This window comes from Pollachius pollachius (genome assembly GCF_949987615.1).
Source record: "Pollachius pollachius genome assembly, chromosome: 6".
Lineage (NCBI taxonomy): Eukaryota > Metazoa > Chordata > Actinopteri > Gadiformes > Gadidae > Pollachius > Pollachius pollachius.
This window is the reverse complement of record NC_136939.1, coordinates 18,436,921-18,453,487: the sequence shown is the minus strand read 5'-3', so window position 1 is coordinate 18,453,487 and position 16,567 is coordinate 18,436,921. Positions and strand designations below refer to the sequence as shown.

At 45.7% G+C, this 16,567-nt stretch overlaps 1 protein-coding gene across 2 annotated transcripts in view; it reads left to right on the top strand.

The window, feature by feature from the left end:
• The first annotated feature begins 730 nt into the window (after positions 1-730).
• sptbn2 (spectrin, beta, non-erythrocytic 2) overlaps positions 731-16,567 on the top strand; it is a 48,548-nt gene continuing 32,711 nt past the window's right edge. For both annotated transcript variants that reach the window (XM_079738135.1, XM_079738136.1), the window contains exon 1: positions 731-1,569. In XM_079738135.1, coding sequence (XP_079594261.1) covers positions 1,461-1,569 — 109 coding nt within the window. In that variant the 5' untranslated portion in view covers positions 731-1,460. The remainder of the gene's footprint in view (positions 1,570-16,567) is intronic.

Here is a 16,567-nt window from a genome sequence, read left to right as displayed (position 1 = left end):
CAAACAATGGAGTAGGAGTTCAGTTCCTGTGGTTAAGCTTATGGCCTGTAATCCCAATGGTCTTGATGTGAGGACATTTCATTTTTACTCTTTACCATTTACTGCCAAATTATGCATTGCAGAAGTCTGATCGTTTTCACACACACACACAGACACACACACACACACACACACACACACACACACACACACACACACACACACACACACACACACACACACACACGTGTATGTGTGGGCAGGAAAGAGCTTGTTACTGCTGCCTACTCTTTCTCAACAACTTCCTTCCTGTCTTAACGCCTTCTGAAAAGTGCAAAGAGGAGGGTTCAGATGAGAGCTTGTGTTTGTTTGAAAAACATAGAGCGGGAGGGAAGAGGGGGGGGGGGGGGAGAGAGAGAGAGAGATTTAGTTAGACAGAGAGAGACGGAAGGGGGGAGAAAGACAAGGGTAGAGAGCGAGAGAGAAGGAGGCATAGCGTGGTCCCTCTGGTGATATACCTTCTGGACAAGCCCCGCCCCCTTCCCCCACAGTTCCCTAGGATCTAAGCCTCGTAGCCATAATCCCCTCCTCCTGCCCCTACCGCCCCGGCGACCTATCAGGAGGAGGGTTTAGTCCACCTCTACACCTACCACACCTCCTCCTCCCCCCTGCCTGTCGTCTCCCTCTCCCCGCCCCTGCCGGCGGCGCTCCTCCCTGTCCAGCACACCTTATTCAAATGACACCAGCTTCAGAGGGCAACAGGCTTTGTTTACACAGCCACCCGACCGCGGCTGGTTCCTGTGCTCAATGTGTGAGCAGCCTGCGTGCGTGCTCAAGAGTTTTTGGGAGGGAAACTCTGCGCGGCTCGTGCTACTCCGTCGCCTGAAGTTGAGGAGGAAGTAGCGCACCGAGAAACTTTTCTTCTGCTTTCTTTTTTTTTGTTGTACTTTTTTTTACTCCAAAGGAGGCCTGGAGTGAATAGTGTGGTGTGTTGCACAGAGGAAAGGGGCCGAAACAGAGGAACATTTTGTACTGTAGTTCGAGGTGGGGGGGGGAGGTTTTGTAAAAAGAAAAAAAAAAACTCCTTGAAAGAATTCCTCACGCTTTTCCGTGGAAAAAGGTGCAGGAGAGCGCTGAAGAAAGAGGACTGGAGAGGAGCGTTTCCCTGCATGCTGCTTTGTGCCTTATTTGCTTAGCCACACGTTGAAGGAATACTGAAGGGAAGACCACAAGACCTTTTTTTTCCTCTTCTATTTCGGACCTAACCAACCTTTCAAACCGAGATACTTTTTCTCTTTTAGAGAAACTCTTGTGGGGGCCGTAGTATTTCACTGCTCTGCATTTCTTTCTGTTTTTACTGGAAAGCCTGCCTCTCCACTGTGCTATGCAGGAGAGCCTCTGCTCAGGTTGGCTGTGAAAGAGAGGGAATATATCTGGCTTCCCATAGAGAGAGAGAGAGCTGAGCGCTAAGCGGAGTGGACATGGAGTGGGAACATCAGAGAGACCGGGAGCCATGTTTGTCTCCGGCGGCGTTCGTTAATCAGGTGCAATACTCCAACATCCTGGAGGGGAGGTTCAAACAGCTGCAAGGTAAGAGGAACACCCCTAGGGACGGCCTGGGCTAGGTTAGGGCTACCTGAGGTCCACTCCCAGAAGAACTGCACTTGAAAAACATTGAACATACCCTGTGAATGAACCACGGTAACATGGTTCTAGTGTTTTAAAGAAATGGGGTTTCTGGCTTAGGCGAGAGACTTTGTCACGTTGCCATATGGTGATTTCTAAATGTTCATGACTTTGAGGGGGATTAGGAAACCTTCTTTGCTCACACTACTCAAAATCATTGGAGGAATGAAATCATGTCATGCCGAACAAAAACGGGTTTCGCCCCCCGTCTTGTCTCTCACACCTCCTTCACTTGGTGGTCTTGTAACGGGCCGAGGCCATTGTGTTTTTTGCGTGCTTGGCTGCCCAATGGCCCAAGGGTATCTGGGCAGTGAAAAGAACATCCACCAGCACACACACGGAGTGGGCGTCAGCTCAGAGCGCTAAGGCAGCCAGGCTACTGATCAGCAGGCCACCTGTCCTCTCTTATCCTATTACAGCCCAGCCCTTGGTCTGGAGGTAAAGCCTCCACCGCAATTGGGATCACAATGTTTGTCGCATGGTTGGTTGTTGGTGAATGTAAGACTCCAACTCAGTCACTTCATGTTCGGGGAACTTTAGGCGGGTAGCGGCCTTCAATATTTGTGATCCGCTTTCCCCATAATTGTGGTTGGCAGTGGGTGTTTTGTCCTTTTGTATATTAAATTTTGAATAATACCAAACAATGCATAGTTATTGGGGTTAATGAGTTGATTAATTCCGTTTTCTGAAATGGCTGTAGTTCTACACGTATGCACTAGAGGGCTGTTGGTTTGGCCACCCTTATGTGGCGTCTACCAGGTCAGGCTCTCTGCTCCACGGAGCTACAGCAGACCCCCTCGGTCAGAGGCAGGCTGGGGGTGGACAGTCCAACCAAGGCTGGAGGAACATGGAGTGGGCTTGTCTTCTAAGTGGAGCCTGCAAAGATCACACACTCCTCCTCGCCTGCTGACTACTGCCTGGAGAGGGGGAAGAGATGTGGGAGGTTTGATTGCGACAGCAGGAACCGCACACACACTCCACTGCCCACACATGGAATTCTTCTTGCATTGGAGGGGTGTCTCACTTCTTGGGTGGGGAGACCCCTGTCACGTGGAGACGGTGATGGTGCCTGTTGGATGGATTTGTGCTGAGGTACAGTCTGGGTGTTGTCCGCCAGACTGTCTCTCTGTCTCTCTGTCTGTGTGTCTCTCTGTCTCTGTCTCACTCTGTCCCTGTCTCTCTCTCTCTCTCTTTCTGTCTCTTTATGATCTAGTGGCAGTTGAAAATAAACAACCTACCCATCCTTTATTTACCCCTGCGCCTCCTCATAGAGGCCAGCAGGTGCGGCCCCAACGAGGGTGTAAGAACCTCCTGCGTATGTGCTGCTGATGTCAGTGGGACTGCTGAGTTGTATTCTACCGGGAGCTGTGCAGACGTCTCCACCACCGGGCTGAGGGAGTGGTTCTGTCTTACAAAGTGTTTTTCCTCTTGTGAAGTCAGCAGAACGGGACGGTCCGAGGCCGAGGTAATTGCAGACGCTTGCCCGGGGTCCTGCCCCCAGACTGCGTTCCGTTCTCAAAGTCGCGGCCGCCGTCGGGGGTGGGGATGGGGGCGGTGACGGCGGTGTTGGGGGAGGAAGTGTGACATCAGGGAGAGGCTGCCCAGGAGGAGTTTGCGTTTCACGTGGAACTTTATGCACACAGTGCATCTCGTACGTCAGAAGTGCAATGCAGTGCTTTGCCTGGATGAAAAACACGCAGGATAAATATATATATATATACTTTTGAACAATAAACTAAAGTAGCGCTACAGAGAGCGACCCATGTAATGGGAAATACAAGAAAGTTTTGAGATTGCCCCCAAAAGTTATTTTGATTAACAATAGATGCAGATCTAGGCTCCATCATTTAGGAACCGCAGTGAAAAAGGGCCCCTTCACCACACCTCTTTCTTTGGTGGTGTAGGGGCTTCTGGGTCCAACGGGAGAAGAAGAAGGATTAGCGGTGTGGGAGTGCGTGCAGCACAGTCACATCTTTTGTGCCAAACTGTCTGCTTAAGTATTTTTCACCTGGGGATTGTTGCAGTTCGCAGACACACACACGCACATGCGCATATTTTGGCCACTCTCTCTTGTAAATCCAGTCTGACTTGACTTCAGGCTCATTCCTCCTGTCGCTCCTCCTCTATCTCATCTGCTGATAGCTCTAATCATTCCTGCAAACCCGACTGTTTCCACAGGACTCACACATATTTTAATCTTCTCTCCCGCTGTCCTTCCATTTAAATATCTTCCTTTAAGTCTCCAATATTTTTAACCTTCCTTTTAAAAACCCAAAATGTCAAGCAAGCACCTATAAATGGGAGGCGGCTTACTGGGACTCAATGAAGTGAAACGTCTTATCAAAAAGTAATTAGTATTTTAAAGCAAATGGTCAAATGGTGATTTTAAGGACTCATTACGTGTACCAATGTCTAAATGTGAGGGGGATATAGACAGTGTTTGGGGTGGCGGGTAGACAGGTATGGCTATGATAGGGTTTGGGCTGTTTTTCACAATCTAATGTCGTCATTTCATTTTGTCATTCTGCCCTTGGTGTTTTTTTTTGTTACCTCACTCACAGGGCCTTCTTCACGTTCCTGCGCGGAACAACTTCAAAGCGAATTATTCATTTAGATCTGTTTCTCAGGAACAGGGCAAAAAAAACCTGTCGTTACATGAAGTTGCTCTGCACGCACTCACCAACAAACACAGGACCTCTGCCCCAACATACCGTTCATGTGGACAGGGGGGTGTGTCTCTCTGTCTCTCGTGCTCTCCCTTTCCTTCTCGCTCGCTCCAGATTGAATCAGCATGAGAAGCTTAGCTGCAATTGCAATTGACAGCAGTAGATGTGGACCTAGGAGGGCTCAACATAAACTGTAGCCTTTATTTCTCAGGGCTGCACCTGTGTGTTTGGTTATTAAAAAAAAGTAAAGTATGAAGTAGGGGTGACCTCACATTTTGGACGTTTTTTTAATATTTAATAATTTTTGTCGTAAAAAATGTTTGTGTGGAACAGCAGGACATTACATTGGGAGGATGGGGGGTGCTGAATGAAGCATACCACAGCATTACTTGGCTTCTAGAAGGAAGGTGATTGAGTCAGTCACCTGGTTGTAAATGGCTGTGATACGTTTTGCTTCCAATAAATGTCCTTATTGTATGTTTGCAATGGCCCTGTGTGTATGGAAGCCGGCAAACGGGGCGTTTAGACTATGTGGCTGCAGAGTTCACTGAGTGCCATCAACCTCTTCTTCAACAAACAGCCATTTTTTGCTATTGTACTGTAACCCAACTGTCAAAAAGCGCTAAGCAAATATGCAAGTCGTGGGTGGGGTCCATTTATAGACTAATGGCACCTGTTGGCTTTAACTCAAACACATTTCAGGATTCACGCAGGGTTGTGAATTTGCAGAGCTTCAAGATTATCAGGGCGCTAAACTGCCACAATAGAAGCTAATTCACATGAACCTCTGACCCCAGATTTAAGCTCATTAGCTGTCATTTACTTTAGCTGGTGAAGTCAGATCTTGGCAGGCAGTGCTGCATCTACAGTATACACAGGTAGCATGGCTTGATACCCTAGTCTGATAATAATTTAATAATAATATCACAATGGCTGACGATTGGAACCAGTGGGGGGGGGGTGTTACATTTTTTGAATTCTTTACATTCTCTGTTTCTACATTTAGCAGTCAAGTTTGGGTAACACGGCTGAAAGAGGTATTTTCTCAACACAGTGGGCTGGACAGTTCGATAGCTTAGTGTTTCTAAGTTAACAGTTGAATACGTCTTATTACCTATACTAAAATGGCGGCGCTGCAAACCATGTGACATCATGGATAGAGTTTCCTAGGATGAATAAGGCGATGAATCGGTTGATGTAACTCAATATTTTCCTGAGCCCATTGTTGAATGCTTTGGTGGCCTCCAGCAGCGTTGGTCGCATTACTCTGCTGAACACACACGCACACACACATGCACACGCACCCATGCAGACGTGCAAACGCACATATACACACATGCACACACACTGGTTGAGGACATGTCTGTCTTTGCACAGTTATCCTGATGTTTACTTGAGAAAGAAGCAGGGGCCTAGGGTGAGAGGGTGAGGGAGGGGGGAGGGGGGTGATTAGGGCCTAGGTGACATTTCACACCAGCCGCTGCCTTTATCTTTACTACAGGGTCCATGGAGCTGGCCTTAACCCTGCACACACACACACACACACACACACACACACACACACACACACACACACACGCACACGCACACGCACACGCACACACACACACTCTTCTAGTATTATCTAGTGAGAGTTGCAGTCTCTCCAACCTTGACCCAGGAGGCGGGGTCAGCAGCATTCCAATGGGTCCAAGACCACCGGGATTGGACCAAACTCTCCCCTCACCCAACTAGCTTCTTTACTCATGTTCATTCCTTTTCTGATAACCAATAAACTGGATCATCTGGTGGTAAGTGTTGAGCTCCCAGTTGAACGGTACTGGCTGGAACCCCCAAATGTCTGCGGGCCACCAGTAGGCCTCCTTGAGAAAGATGCCCTAACCTTGGACCTGCTCCCTAATGACCTGCATCTTAAACCAGTGGGATGATGCAGATGAAAGCGGCTTCTAAATGACAGTAGACAGTCCATGTTGTGACACAGCCCTCATATCAATCAACATATGAGGTGAAACAAAAGAAAACGCCTCAATGTAGTTTGATGTCACCGGTTAAAATATCCTTAGACTCCGTGGTACGATCCAGAATCTACTTAACTTTTGACCTCATGCGTGGGTATGAAGCGCTGCTTTGCTCTGTTCTTTCGGTGCCCACAAACGGCAGCCAGGCGGTGTAAGGCAGGCCATGCTGCAGGTGGTGGGGGTGGTTGAAGGGTGGGGGGGGGGGGGGGGGGGGGGGGGGGGGGGGGGTTATTTCAGAGCCAAAGTTGTTTTCGTTCTTCTTAGTATTCAGGAAGTGGGTGTGGTGTGGAGAGGATCTGTCCACAGCATACATATACCCACATTTGTTTCTTATTGTTGCTTGGTAATCTTTGAAGGATGTTCCTGAATGTCAATAGCGGAGCATGGACATGTCCTTGATGCAATACTCCTGGACCCAATGTTCCTGTCAGATAGATCAGATGTTAAAACAAAGTATGCCTGACAGATGTCCATAAACAGAATCAGAGTGTATTGAATTTATTTAGGAATGATAGATGCAAATGTCGAAGTGCTTTATATAATAGTCAAAGACACTTAGTCATGACAAGCAAGAGTAAAGTATAGAAAATCATCCATGGTTAAAACTAAATATAAATATATAAACTATACATTAATACACTTGAATTTAAAAGCATACTGTGTGTGAATATTAATGTCTCCTAACTTGGTCTTGCTCTTACTGTAGTAACTGATGACTATGATGTGACCCGGCACAATGTAACCGGCCCTGATTCATGGTTATGGAGAAAGACTGGGAGTGATGGGCCTATCTTTACTGGGAAAAAAGGGTGTTGGTGCATTCCTAAAGTATTGTGGATTGTATAGGTTGGGCCCATATGAGAGACAGAGATTCAGCACACTTGCAAACCCAAGTGTTGCAGCTATAGATGCAAACATATTGCCAGAATCAAATTCAGCTGGGGTGTTATATTTTAGACTTTAAATTTGATTGCCTAAAGAATGCTCAGAGAGAATGCCTTTCTTGTTCTGCGGTCTGGTTTATGTTTCAGGGGTTCAGGGTCGATGATACAGAGATGTAAAGTCACTTTGACATCAGTTTGACTCCTAGATTTGAGATACTGCAGCTATTTTTTGCTGGAATGAAGCTTTATTTATAAGTGATTAAGTATGGGGTCAGAACAGTTTACAAATGATGTTAAACTTGAAGTTGTAAATTCAAGTTTAACAGTTTGTATATAAATGTAACAACATCCAAATACATTTTGAGGAAAATTGCAAATATTTTTTAAATTAATATATTTATGGATTTACATTACATTTATTCATACCGATATCCATTTGTGTGAGCATTGAAATGTATTTGTGAGAAGAGAGCAATTTATATATAAATCACAAAATGCATTTGTGAATCCTTCTCTGTGCATTCATTATTAATGAGACTGTTCTGACCCCGTAATTAAGCAGCTACTGGGGAAAGATAAAAAAAACATACATAGTGTCTACTTGAAAAAAGCCTTGCTGGTTAAAGCTATACGTGGAGGTCGACTTTTAAATCGTATTTAAGATTAAAAAGAAAAGCTCTATTAGCAAACGTCATGTGAAATGTGTCCAATATTATAGACTATAAATGAATTCATACCATCATATTACTCGTACAATGGTTACATTTAGAGGAAGTAAAAGCACCACAGGCTTGGAACCAACATGACACGGTTCAACCGTTCTAACCACTAGAACTCATTTACATTTAGTTTTCAATGCAACTTTCAATGTCACAAGTCAACAAATAATATGTTTGTGTATGTGTACGAAAGTAGGAATAGTGATGAAGGTAGGCCTTGTACATCACGACAACACAAAGACTGCAGCTATTTCGGAAGCGTAGGAGCATTAGACTTTTAGTCATCATGTTGGTTGTAGTGTTTTATGGGTCATTGTTTAGTCAATTGTGAAATAATTTGGCATTTTGGGGAGACATTGCTGTGTTTGAAACTCCAACAGCGTTTCTCATGCGAGCGTAGCAAAGCAAAGTTTTCAATAGCCTGCGTTAAGCTATCATTGTGTCGATGTAGGATTTATTGTCCTACAACTCTCTGGAGTCCCTTCAATATGGCGGCGTATCCCCCATTTAAAAACCCCAAGATGCATTCTAATGTACAAGCCCTAATAAGCTTATATATCGCTTAAGCACGAGTCATTGTAAAACATGAGTGTCCCCCGCTGGCCACAGTTTCCTTAAAGATGGTTTGCTACTGTGTGTTTGCATTGCTCACTATTCCACCAAAGGGCCACGCGGCTCCAAGCGAAGTGTTCCCGCCAACAACTACGCTAACAACTACGCTAACAAGCTTTGTCGCCAGCCGAGGTGCCAACACAGCAGACGCTTTTTGACTTTGTGACAAATGCCTCACAATCTTAAATAACAGAGCGACGGGTCATGGTGTCTGGTTGTCCCTGTAATAACTAGCCTTGCCCTTGGTCTGTAATCATTCGCAGACTGCATGCCAGCTGGAGAGAGAGAGACAGGACAGGAACCAGCCCGACCACTGTAGGTAGAGGTTTGGTTTTACGTTTTTCACAAGTCGACTCTAGCGATAGGACCATTGTCAAGGCGTGCCGATGTCATAAGAGCCGACAAAATACCGCTCATCTTATCTCGCTCAAGCGTTCCGTAGGTAGAAATATTTGAAGAAGATAAGATAAGAGGGCTTTACCGATTAAGATGTCCCGTTAAAAATGCCTTTTTTACATAGGCGTGCACAACCAGTGTGAGGTGTGTAGCCAGACGTGTTTGTTTTGCGATCACAGTTATTAGTTCTTCCCAACCAAAGTCAGTCGTCGCGTTGTCATTCCCCAGCTCTCTGTACCTTCTGCGTGACATTCCTGGTGACTAATGGTGTGTACACGGCCACAAGTCAACGGCATTACCTCACCTCACAATCTCCCAACTGAAGACTGCGATGTGCTCCTCTAATTAATGACACGTGAGACCGCACGTCTCAAAGGAGAGAGAAAGAGAGAGAGGGAGAGGGAGAGACGCTCCCGGCGAGAACAAGCCCCCCTTGGCGGCTCCCTCTGGCAAAATACCAGACCGGAATAATCTTGTTTATGTGTACCCGGCATGTAAGAAAATAAACGAGCTGAGTGATGTCTGTAGTTGACTGATTCTCCACGCTCGAGGATGAGCTGACCGCAGGCCCCGGCATGCGTCTGACTGCCTCTGATGAGGAGAAGGAGGAACACAAGAAGAAGGGGGACTGGGTGTCGGGGCTTTACTGGGGTCAGGGCTACTGGGACTGAGGCGAGGGGAAGGCCGGCCGGCGCTGGCCTGAGCCGGAGCACATGAAAGGCGTGGGATTCCTCAGCAGCAGCTCCCTAATGACTCCCAGACCGCCACCAGGGTCTTCAGGAGACCACATGTTGGTCCCACCGGTTCACTTTTTAGTTGCTTTTACCCGAAGAGACTCACAGAGACAGGCCCTTAAGGAGAGGGAATACAGGTAAGACAGTAAATACAGAGACGGATCATTAAGGAGAAGGAAGGGGTTAGACAGTGAGTACAGAGACAGGCCATTAAGTAGCAGGTACACGGGTTAGACAGTGAATACAGAGACGGGTCATTAAGGTGAAGCTAGGGGTAAGACAGTCAATACAGAGACAGGTCATTAAAGTGAAGGTAGGGGTTAGACAGTCAATACAGAGACAGGTCATTAAGGAGCAGGTAGGGGTTAGACAGTGGATACAGAGACAGGTCATTAAGGAGCAGGTAGGGGTTAGACAGTGAATACAGAGACGGGTCATTAAGGAGCAGGTAGGGGTTAGACAGTGGATACAGAGACAGGTCATTAAGGAGCAGGTAGGGGTTAGACAGTGAATACAGAGATGGGTCATTAAGGAGCAGGTAGGGGTTAGACAGTGAATACAGAGATGGGTCATTAAGGAGCAGGTAGGGGTTAGACAGTGAATCAAGAGACAGGTCATTAAGGAGCAGGTAGGGGTTAGACAGTGAATACAGAGATGGGTCATTAAGGAGCAGGTAGGGGTTAGACAGTGAATACAGAGATGGGTCATTAAGGAGCAGGTAGGGGTTAGACAGTGAATACAGAGATGGGTCATTAAGGAGCAGGTAGGGGTTAGACAGTGAATACAGAGAGAACCATCCAAACCACTAGTCTTTCCCCCTTCTCGTCCACTTCTGGATTAGTGGCCTCCTGAAGAGGGCTTCTGCCAGTGAGCACCGCTCAGCACGGCATCGCTATTAAGGACCAGAGCGAGCGCCTCCGCATCATCGGTTCTGAGCCTATCCCAGTGGAAACCCGACAATGCAAGTGAGCCAATAGTGCCTACGGATGCACTGTTTGTGTTGCATTCCATCAAAACACTAGAGCAGAGTGGCAGGTCTGACAGGGCTGACACCTTTATTACCTCCAGCGATAGGGTTAGGAAGCATTTATAAAGTGTTTTGTTTTCATAGCGGCGGTAGTGTTTAACTGCCTTGCGCTGTAGCGCATAACCTCACCACACGCACACGCACAAGCACACGTGTATCTATCATGCTAGGAGACAACCAGCTGGAACAGTTAGGCGGTTAAGGTGCCTTGCTAAATGTCACCTCAACAACCCTGTCATTAGTAGACAAGCGACCTTTTTATATAAAAGGTCAATTTCATATATTTTGTGGGATCTTGTACTGATGTTGTGGTTTATTAGTGCTTTTGTTTGTTTGTTTCTGTCTCTGTCTATCTCTCTGTCTCTGTCTGTCTTTCTTTTCTCTCTCTCTCTCTGTGTCTCTCTCTCTCACGCTCTATCTCTGTCTCTCTCTCCCTCTGTGTACTTGTCTGTGTCTTGCCTTGGTTGATGATGAGGTTATGTCCTTGCGATAGACAAATCCATCCAAGGGGCAGGTACAACAAACAGTGTGAGTCACGCAGTGTATTCTGTGTACACAGTTCAGCAGTTTAGCAAGAATTAACTGTCACCCTGATCAACTGATATGCAGTGACACCAAATGTTTCCACACAACATGTTTCCACCATGCTCGACAAATATTTGCTTCACTTAAATGTTGCATCTTGCATCTGAGTAGAAATACATTTGCATGTTATTTTCATACCAACTGAAAAACTGTTGATGATTGCTGACGCTCCCTATGCTAATTGCCCATGTACCTCCACAAAATTCAGGGAGTGGTAGTAGTGCTCTAAAGCTGTAATTTGTGCGCTTCCATAAAGGTCATTAGCACAAACTATTTGCGGTAGAATTAGCAGAAAACATGGGTTTGGTCCCTTCCACTAACTCAGCATTCACATGACAACATGCCATGTTTGCTGGAAAAGAAAAACTGAAGCGGCTTCATTGAAGTCCTCAGATGCTGCTGCTGAGGACGGCTTTGGTGTTTGTTTGGCATAATGAGCAAACACCGCAAAGGCCAGGAGTCTTGTTTGTCTTGTGTAACACTGTGCTGTTGTGGTGCTTTATGTGTGTGTCTTGCTGCACATCTCTTGCTGGGTTCCAATTTATTGTGCACCATTTTGTTGATTTCTTCGAAAGGTTGGGTGTACAATTGTGGTCCCTATAATAGTCCACCTCTTAATACCCATAATAAATAGTGACCTCTCCGTTTTTGAACGGCTCTGCTTCCCATTCATTTTCTCCATTGGCTTTTCAGAAAATCGTTATAGAAAGAGTTTTAAGCCTGGAACCAAGCCAATTTTCCTCCCAAGTTAGTCGTGACCATACATTTTTTTAATCAGGGCAAAAGAGACAATGTACATTATTTTGTCAAAATGTGAAGGACTATTCATCCCATAAACCATTGCAAACCTTTTCCGACGACTTCCAAACCAATAGTTTAGCCCGCTTCTTGCATCTTACAACCGTTGTCTTTATTATAGTGTTTATATTGTTAAAAAAAGATTTGTCATATATTGTGTGTGTGTGTTTGTGTTTATATGTGTGTGTGTGTATTTATGTATAGTGTTTTCATAAAGCGTATAGGCTATAGTGTTGTCATCGACATGGTACGTTCCTTCGTCCTGGCTGCAATTACCTCTTGCACGTCTATCAATGCCGGTTCTACCGGTTCCCACAGAGTGTGGTTGGTAAGACACTTTGGATGATATAAGGTAATAACGTTACTCGTTTTTAATACATCAACACAATGTATTCCTAGCCTTTATACTACCCAAATTACTAAATAGTACTGCTTGTGCTATATCATATATTTTTATTTTGATCATATATTATCAACATATTTTTCAGCTCATTTTCTCTACAGCTCTTACAACAACTCTCTAACTTTCCATAAGTCTAAGGGAAATCATGGTTGCTCTGTGGTAAGCAATCCAGTTTAGTGGCAGCAGTTATCGAAGACTTGACTTTCGCGGGTAAGGTAAATGTTTCCAATGGTAACAGAAAGCTCTACAAATCAAAGACGCTGTCTTACACTTTAGGATTATGGGTAGTGTACTGCTTGACATCCCGGATAAAACATGTTTTTCTAAAAACTTTTCTTTAACTTGTGGCTTCTACAGGGGCGTATACCATAGTTTCACAATCTATTGGCTCGTGGTCAGTGTGCCTTGGATGGTTACAACATCATGGCTTATAATCAAAACCTCTATGCAGAATATGACTGGGAATATCACTTCCCGACCCACACTGCTGCGCTCCATAGTGTACCATTCCAATGGAACCCAGGCTGACTGTTACTGAGACTCTCTCCAGAAGCACGGCCTCCATGCTGGGCGCTGTCACGACACGACCCGGCACTCCGGGTGGAATGCAGCCCGTTCACCCCTCTCTATCTCTCTCTCTCTGTCTCTCGCTATCTCTGTCATTGTCTCTGTCTCTTTCTCTTTGTTGTTCTTGCTCTTGCTCTTGCCCTCCCTCTTGCTCTATCGCTCGCTCTCTCTCTCTCCTGCTGCTCTTCACCTGGCCCACTGAAACACACCCACCCCTCCCTCTCAATGGTAAACTCGCATTCACCATGGAAACCGATGTCTGTGTCCTTGTTGTTATATATTAATGCGCGTTCATAGATTTAATGGGTGTTTTTGAGGTTTGTTTGTACCTAAACCCCCTGCTTTAAGGAGACATGCCAAAACACAGGGAACCAAAGTGTCTTTTTCCTTCTATTTGAGTCACATGATCCAGTGATGTCATGATCCTCCCACTATGCCCGTGCTAATTCCCAGATCCTTTCTCCTGACCTGAACCACCACAAACCTAAACCATAGCTTACCTAATAGCTTCATTATTGTTGAACTTTTCCTAAACTAACCTTCAACTCAACCTCATCAAAAACCATCGTAAAAGTCCTCAATCCAACCCTGCAGGGTCTTTTCAGAGTGTCTAGTGAGACGAGCTGAGTCGTCAAGGAAGTATCTCCTTCTGAGTTCATCTTTTAAAAAGGCAACGCAAGCCAGGTGGAGGCCAGGCCCTGAGGACACAAGGGTCCGTCGGGTCTCTGTGTTCAGACCGCAGCCCAAGCCAGCCTGTCATACGATATGAATACAAAAGCCATGCGTCTTCTTCTTCCGGCCGTTGTTTTGTGTTAACGGTGACATCCAGTCCCTCCTGTCTCTTTGTTTCGTCTGGCGCTCTGAGAAATGCTTGGCTGTGGTTTTAGAGCCAAGGTCAGGGGACTAGACGGCGTCTCCTGGAGAACTGGGGCCCAGGTGTTCGAGCGGTGAGCGTCGTGTCACGTTGTGTTATGTTGTGTTACCTGTTCTGTTGTGGTCAGCAGGCCCATTTATCTTCTCTCTTTACCTCTCATGCTCTCTGCCTCTGTCCCTCTCTGTCTCTTTCTATTTATTCTGTTTCCCTCTCTCTCTCTCTCTCTCTCTCTCTCTCTCTCTCTCTCTCTCTCTCTGTCTTTGTCTCTTTGTGTCTTTCTTTGCCACTGTCTCCTTTATCTGCTCAAGCCCTTAAGCAGAAAAAGACAGAGAGAGCTGTGGAAAGTGTTAGTAGCTATCTGCGAGAGCAGAGTTATGCCTCATTGTTACAGAGAGGCATAAAACATCCAGTTTCGTTTTATTGGTATCTGGAATATTTTTATGAGAAGTAGTCCTGTGTGTGACTCAGCGGACCATTCCTCTGTGATCTACGGTCAGTAGCCAGTGTTCCTGTGATAATATCTGTGTCCCGCTCTGAGTTCAGCCCATCTCGGAGCCACGGCAGGGTCGACTGGAAAACAATCCGGTGGAGACGAATGAATGAATGGAAAATTGCAAGTTTTCGTCGCTCATTTGAAAACATTGCATTGAATGTGTGATTGAAACCTGCTCATTGGTGGTAGCTCCAGTGTGACAACCACATTGGTCTCTGCCCTTTGACCGACTACCCAGTGTGTCTTTAGTAGTACTGCGCATATAAGCACATAAAAAGGCCCGTACAATGAATTAACAAAGATCACGCATGCTTGTGGTAGGCGGTAAAAGCAGTTGGGGGTTAAGAGAGAGGACACTGACCACTAGAAAACAGGAAGTGAAAGAGGCAGAAGGCATAATCGTGTTTTCAATCACTCCACCCCTGAAGAACAATGTGAGTGACACTCCAAATTTTCTTCTGCTTTTACCAACCCCGGGGGTGTAGCTGATCATTTCCCAACGTGCTCACTTTCCGTTCAATTGAAACAAGTTTTTTTTTTCGCATTACCATAACGACAATCCTTACCATGTTGCTGTGCGACTTCATTTGGATATTGTTACACCAGTTTGGGTGGTGAGATGTTTTTTATTAATCCCAGATGGTCAATTATATAATCTTAAAAATATGATATAGTAGGATCCAGACATATTGGAGTCGAATCAAAGTGTCTCCTTAAACATATAGAAAATATGCAAAACCATTCTACACATTTAATGCATCGAAGACATTGAAAAAAAGTCAGTTCTAAGACGTTTGGGAAAGCCCCGCAGGAAGCACCTGGGCGGCTCGTTTTCTAGAAACGAAAAACGGTGCAAACATCAGTCATTTAGTATATAGTCAGCTTCTATCCATACACAGAGGGGGACTTCATCTGTTTGTGAGCACGGACAACGCTGTTCCCTTATGAAGTTATATGCAGTATTACTGAGCAACAGGGGCTGTGTGGAAAGGGGGAGGTGCGAGAGTGAAAATCAATAAACCAGCAGAAAGGAAGTGGGAAGGGGGGAGGCACCGGGCTGGGGTCTCCATGGAGACGCATCCTGTCAAGGTGAATCGACCACCTGTGCTGTTTGCACCTTTCCCGTGTGCAGGAAGAAGCTCTGCTGCGTCACCACACTGCTAAAGGCCTGAGATGCCCTCGGGGAGTTCATTTAGTCATCCTGAAATAGAGCAACTGGCTGTCACGCCCCTTACTGTTCAGCCCTATGGGATGCTGCTTGCATTTGAGATGTTTTGATGTGTTTTACTTACCTTTATTTTATGTTCTATATCATTTCCTTTTTCTGTAACATGAGCTGAATTATTTTAAACACCATTTTAAATGAAAATGTTGGTCCTTTCTAGTTTCTATACATTTTCTATATATCTTGAGCAGGGCAATTGAAATCGGAAAAAATATTCGCACAGGATTGAAAACAATGATCTGGATCTGGGTTGGAGAACAATAGCTCAGCATAGCATGCAGGACGCATACTAAACCAAGCCCTTGTTTATTCCCAGAGTGAATAGTCTGCAGCCATACCGACTTCATTCAACTATTGCACGTGCTTCTTTCTGGTGCTGTTTCTGTTCACTGATAATTGCTGCAGTTCCTTTAGCGTTTGGGGGTGAAGCAGGTTTGCGTCTCATTAGCAGTCACCGTGGAGTATTTCCCACTGCGTGTCCTTTGCTTTCAATAGCTAATTAGCAGCGCGGCGCTTGTGTGCTGTGCTGTCTGCTGCAGGGCTTCTCTTCCCTTCGATCTGTTTGTGGCTCGTTGATGTTATCTCACATCCACCTCACCAGTGAAGTGTACTGAGCGGGAGGTAGACGGATACAGAGAGAGATAAAGAGAAAGAGAGGTAGACCTATAGATACAGAGAGAGAGGTAGACCTAAAGATACAGAGAGAGAGAGAAAGATAAATGAGGTCACCTAGCTAGGTTGACGTAGCAGGATTAGCGTCTTACTCCCCTGCTCCATATGTTGGGCTGCTGCTGCTAAAACTTCCTTTATTGGAATCGTTTCTCTAGGCCCTGTTTCCCATAAAATGTATCTTATAAAGTGGCAGCAACAAGGTCAAGTGAAAACCACTGCCCAAACACAA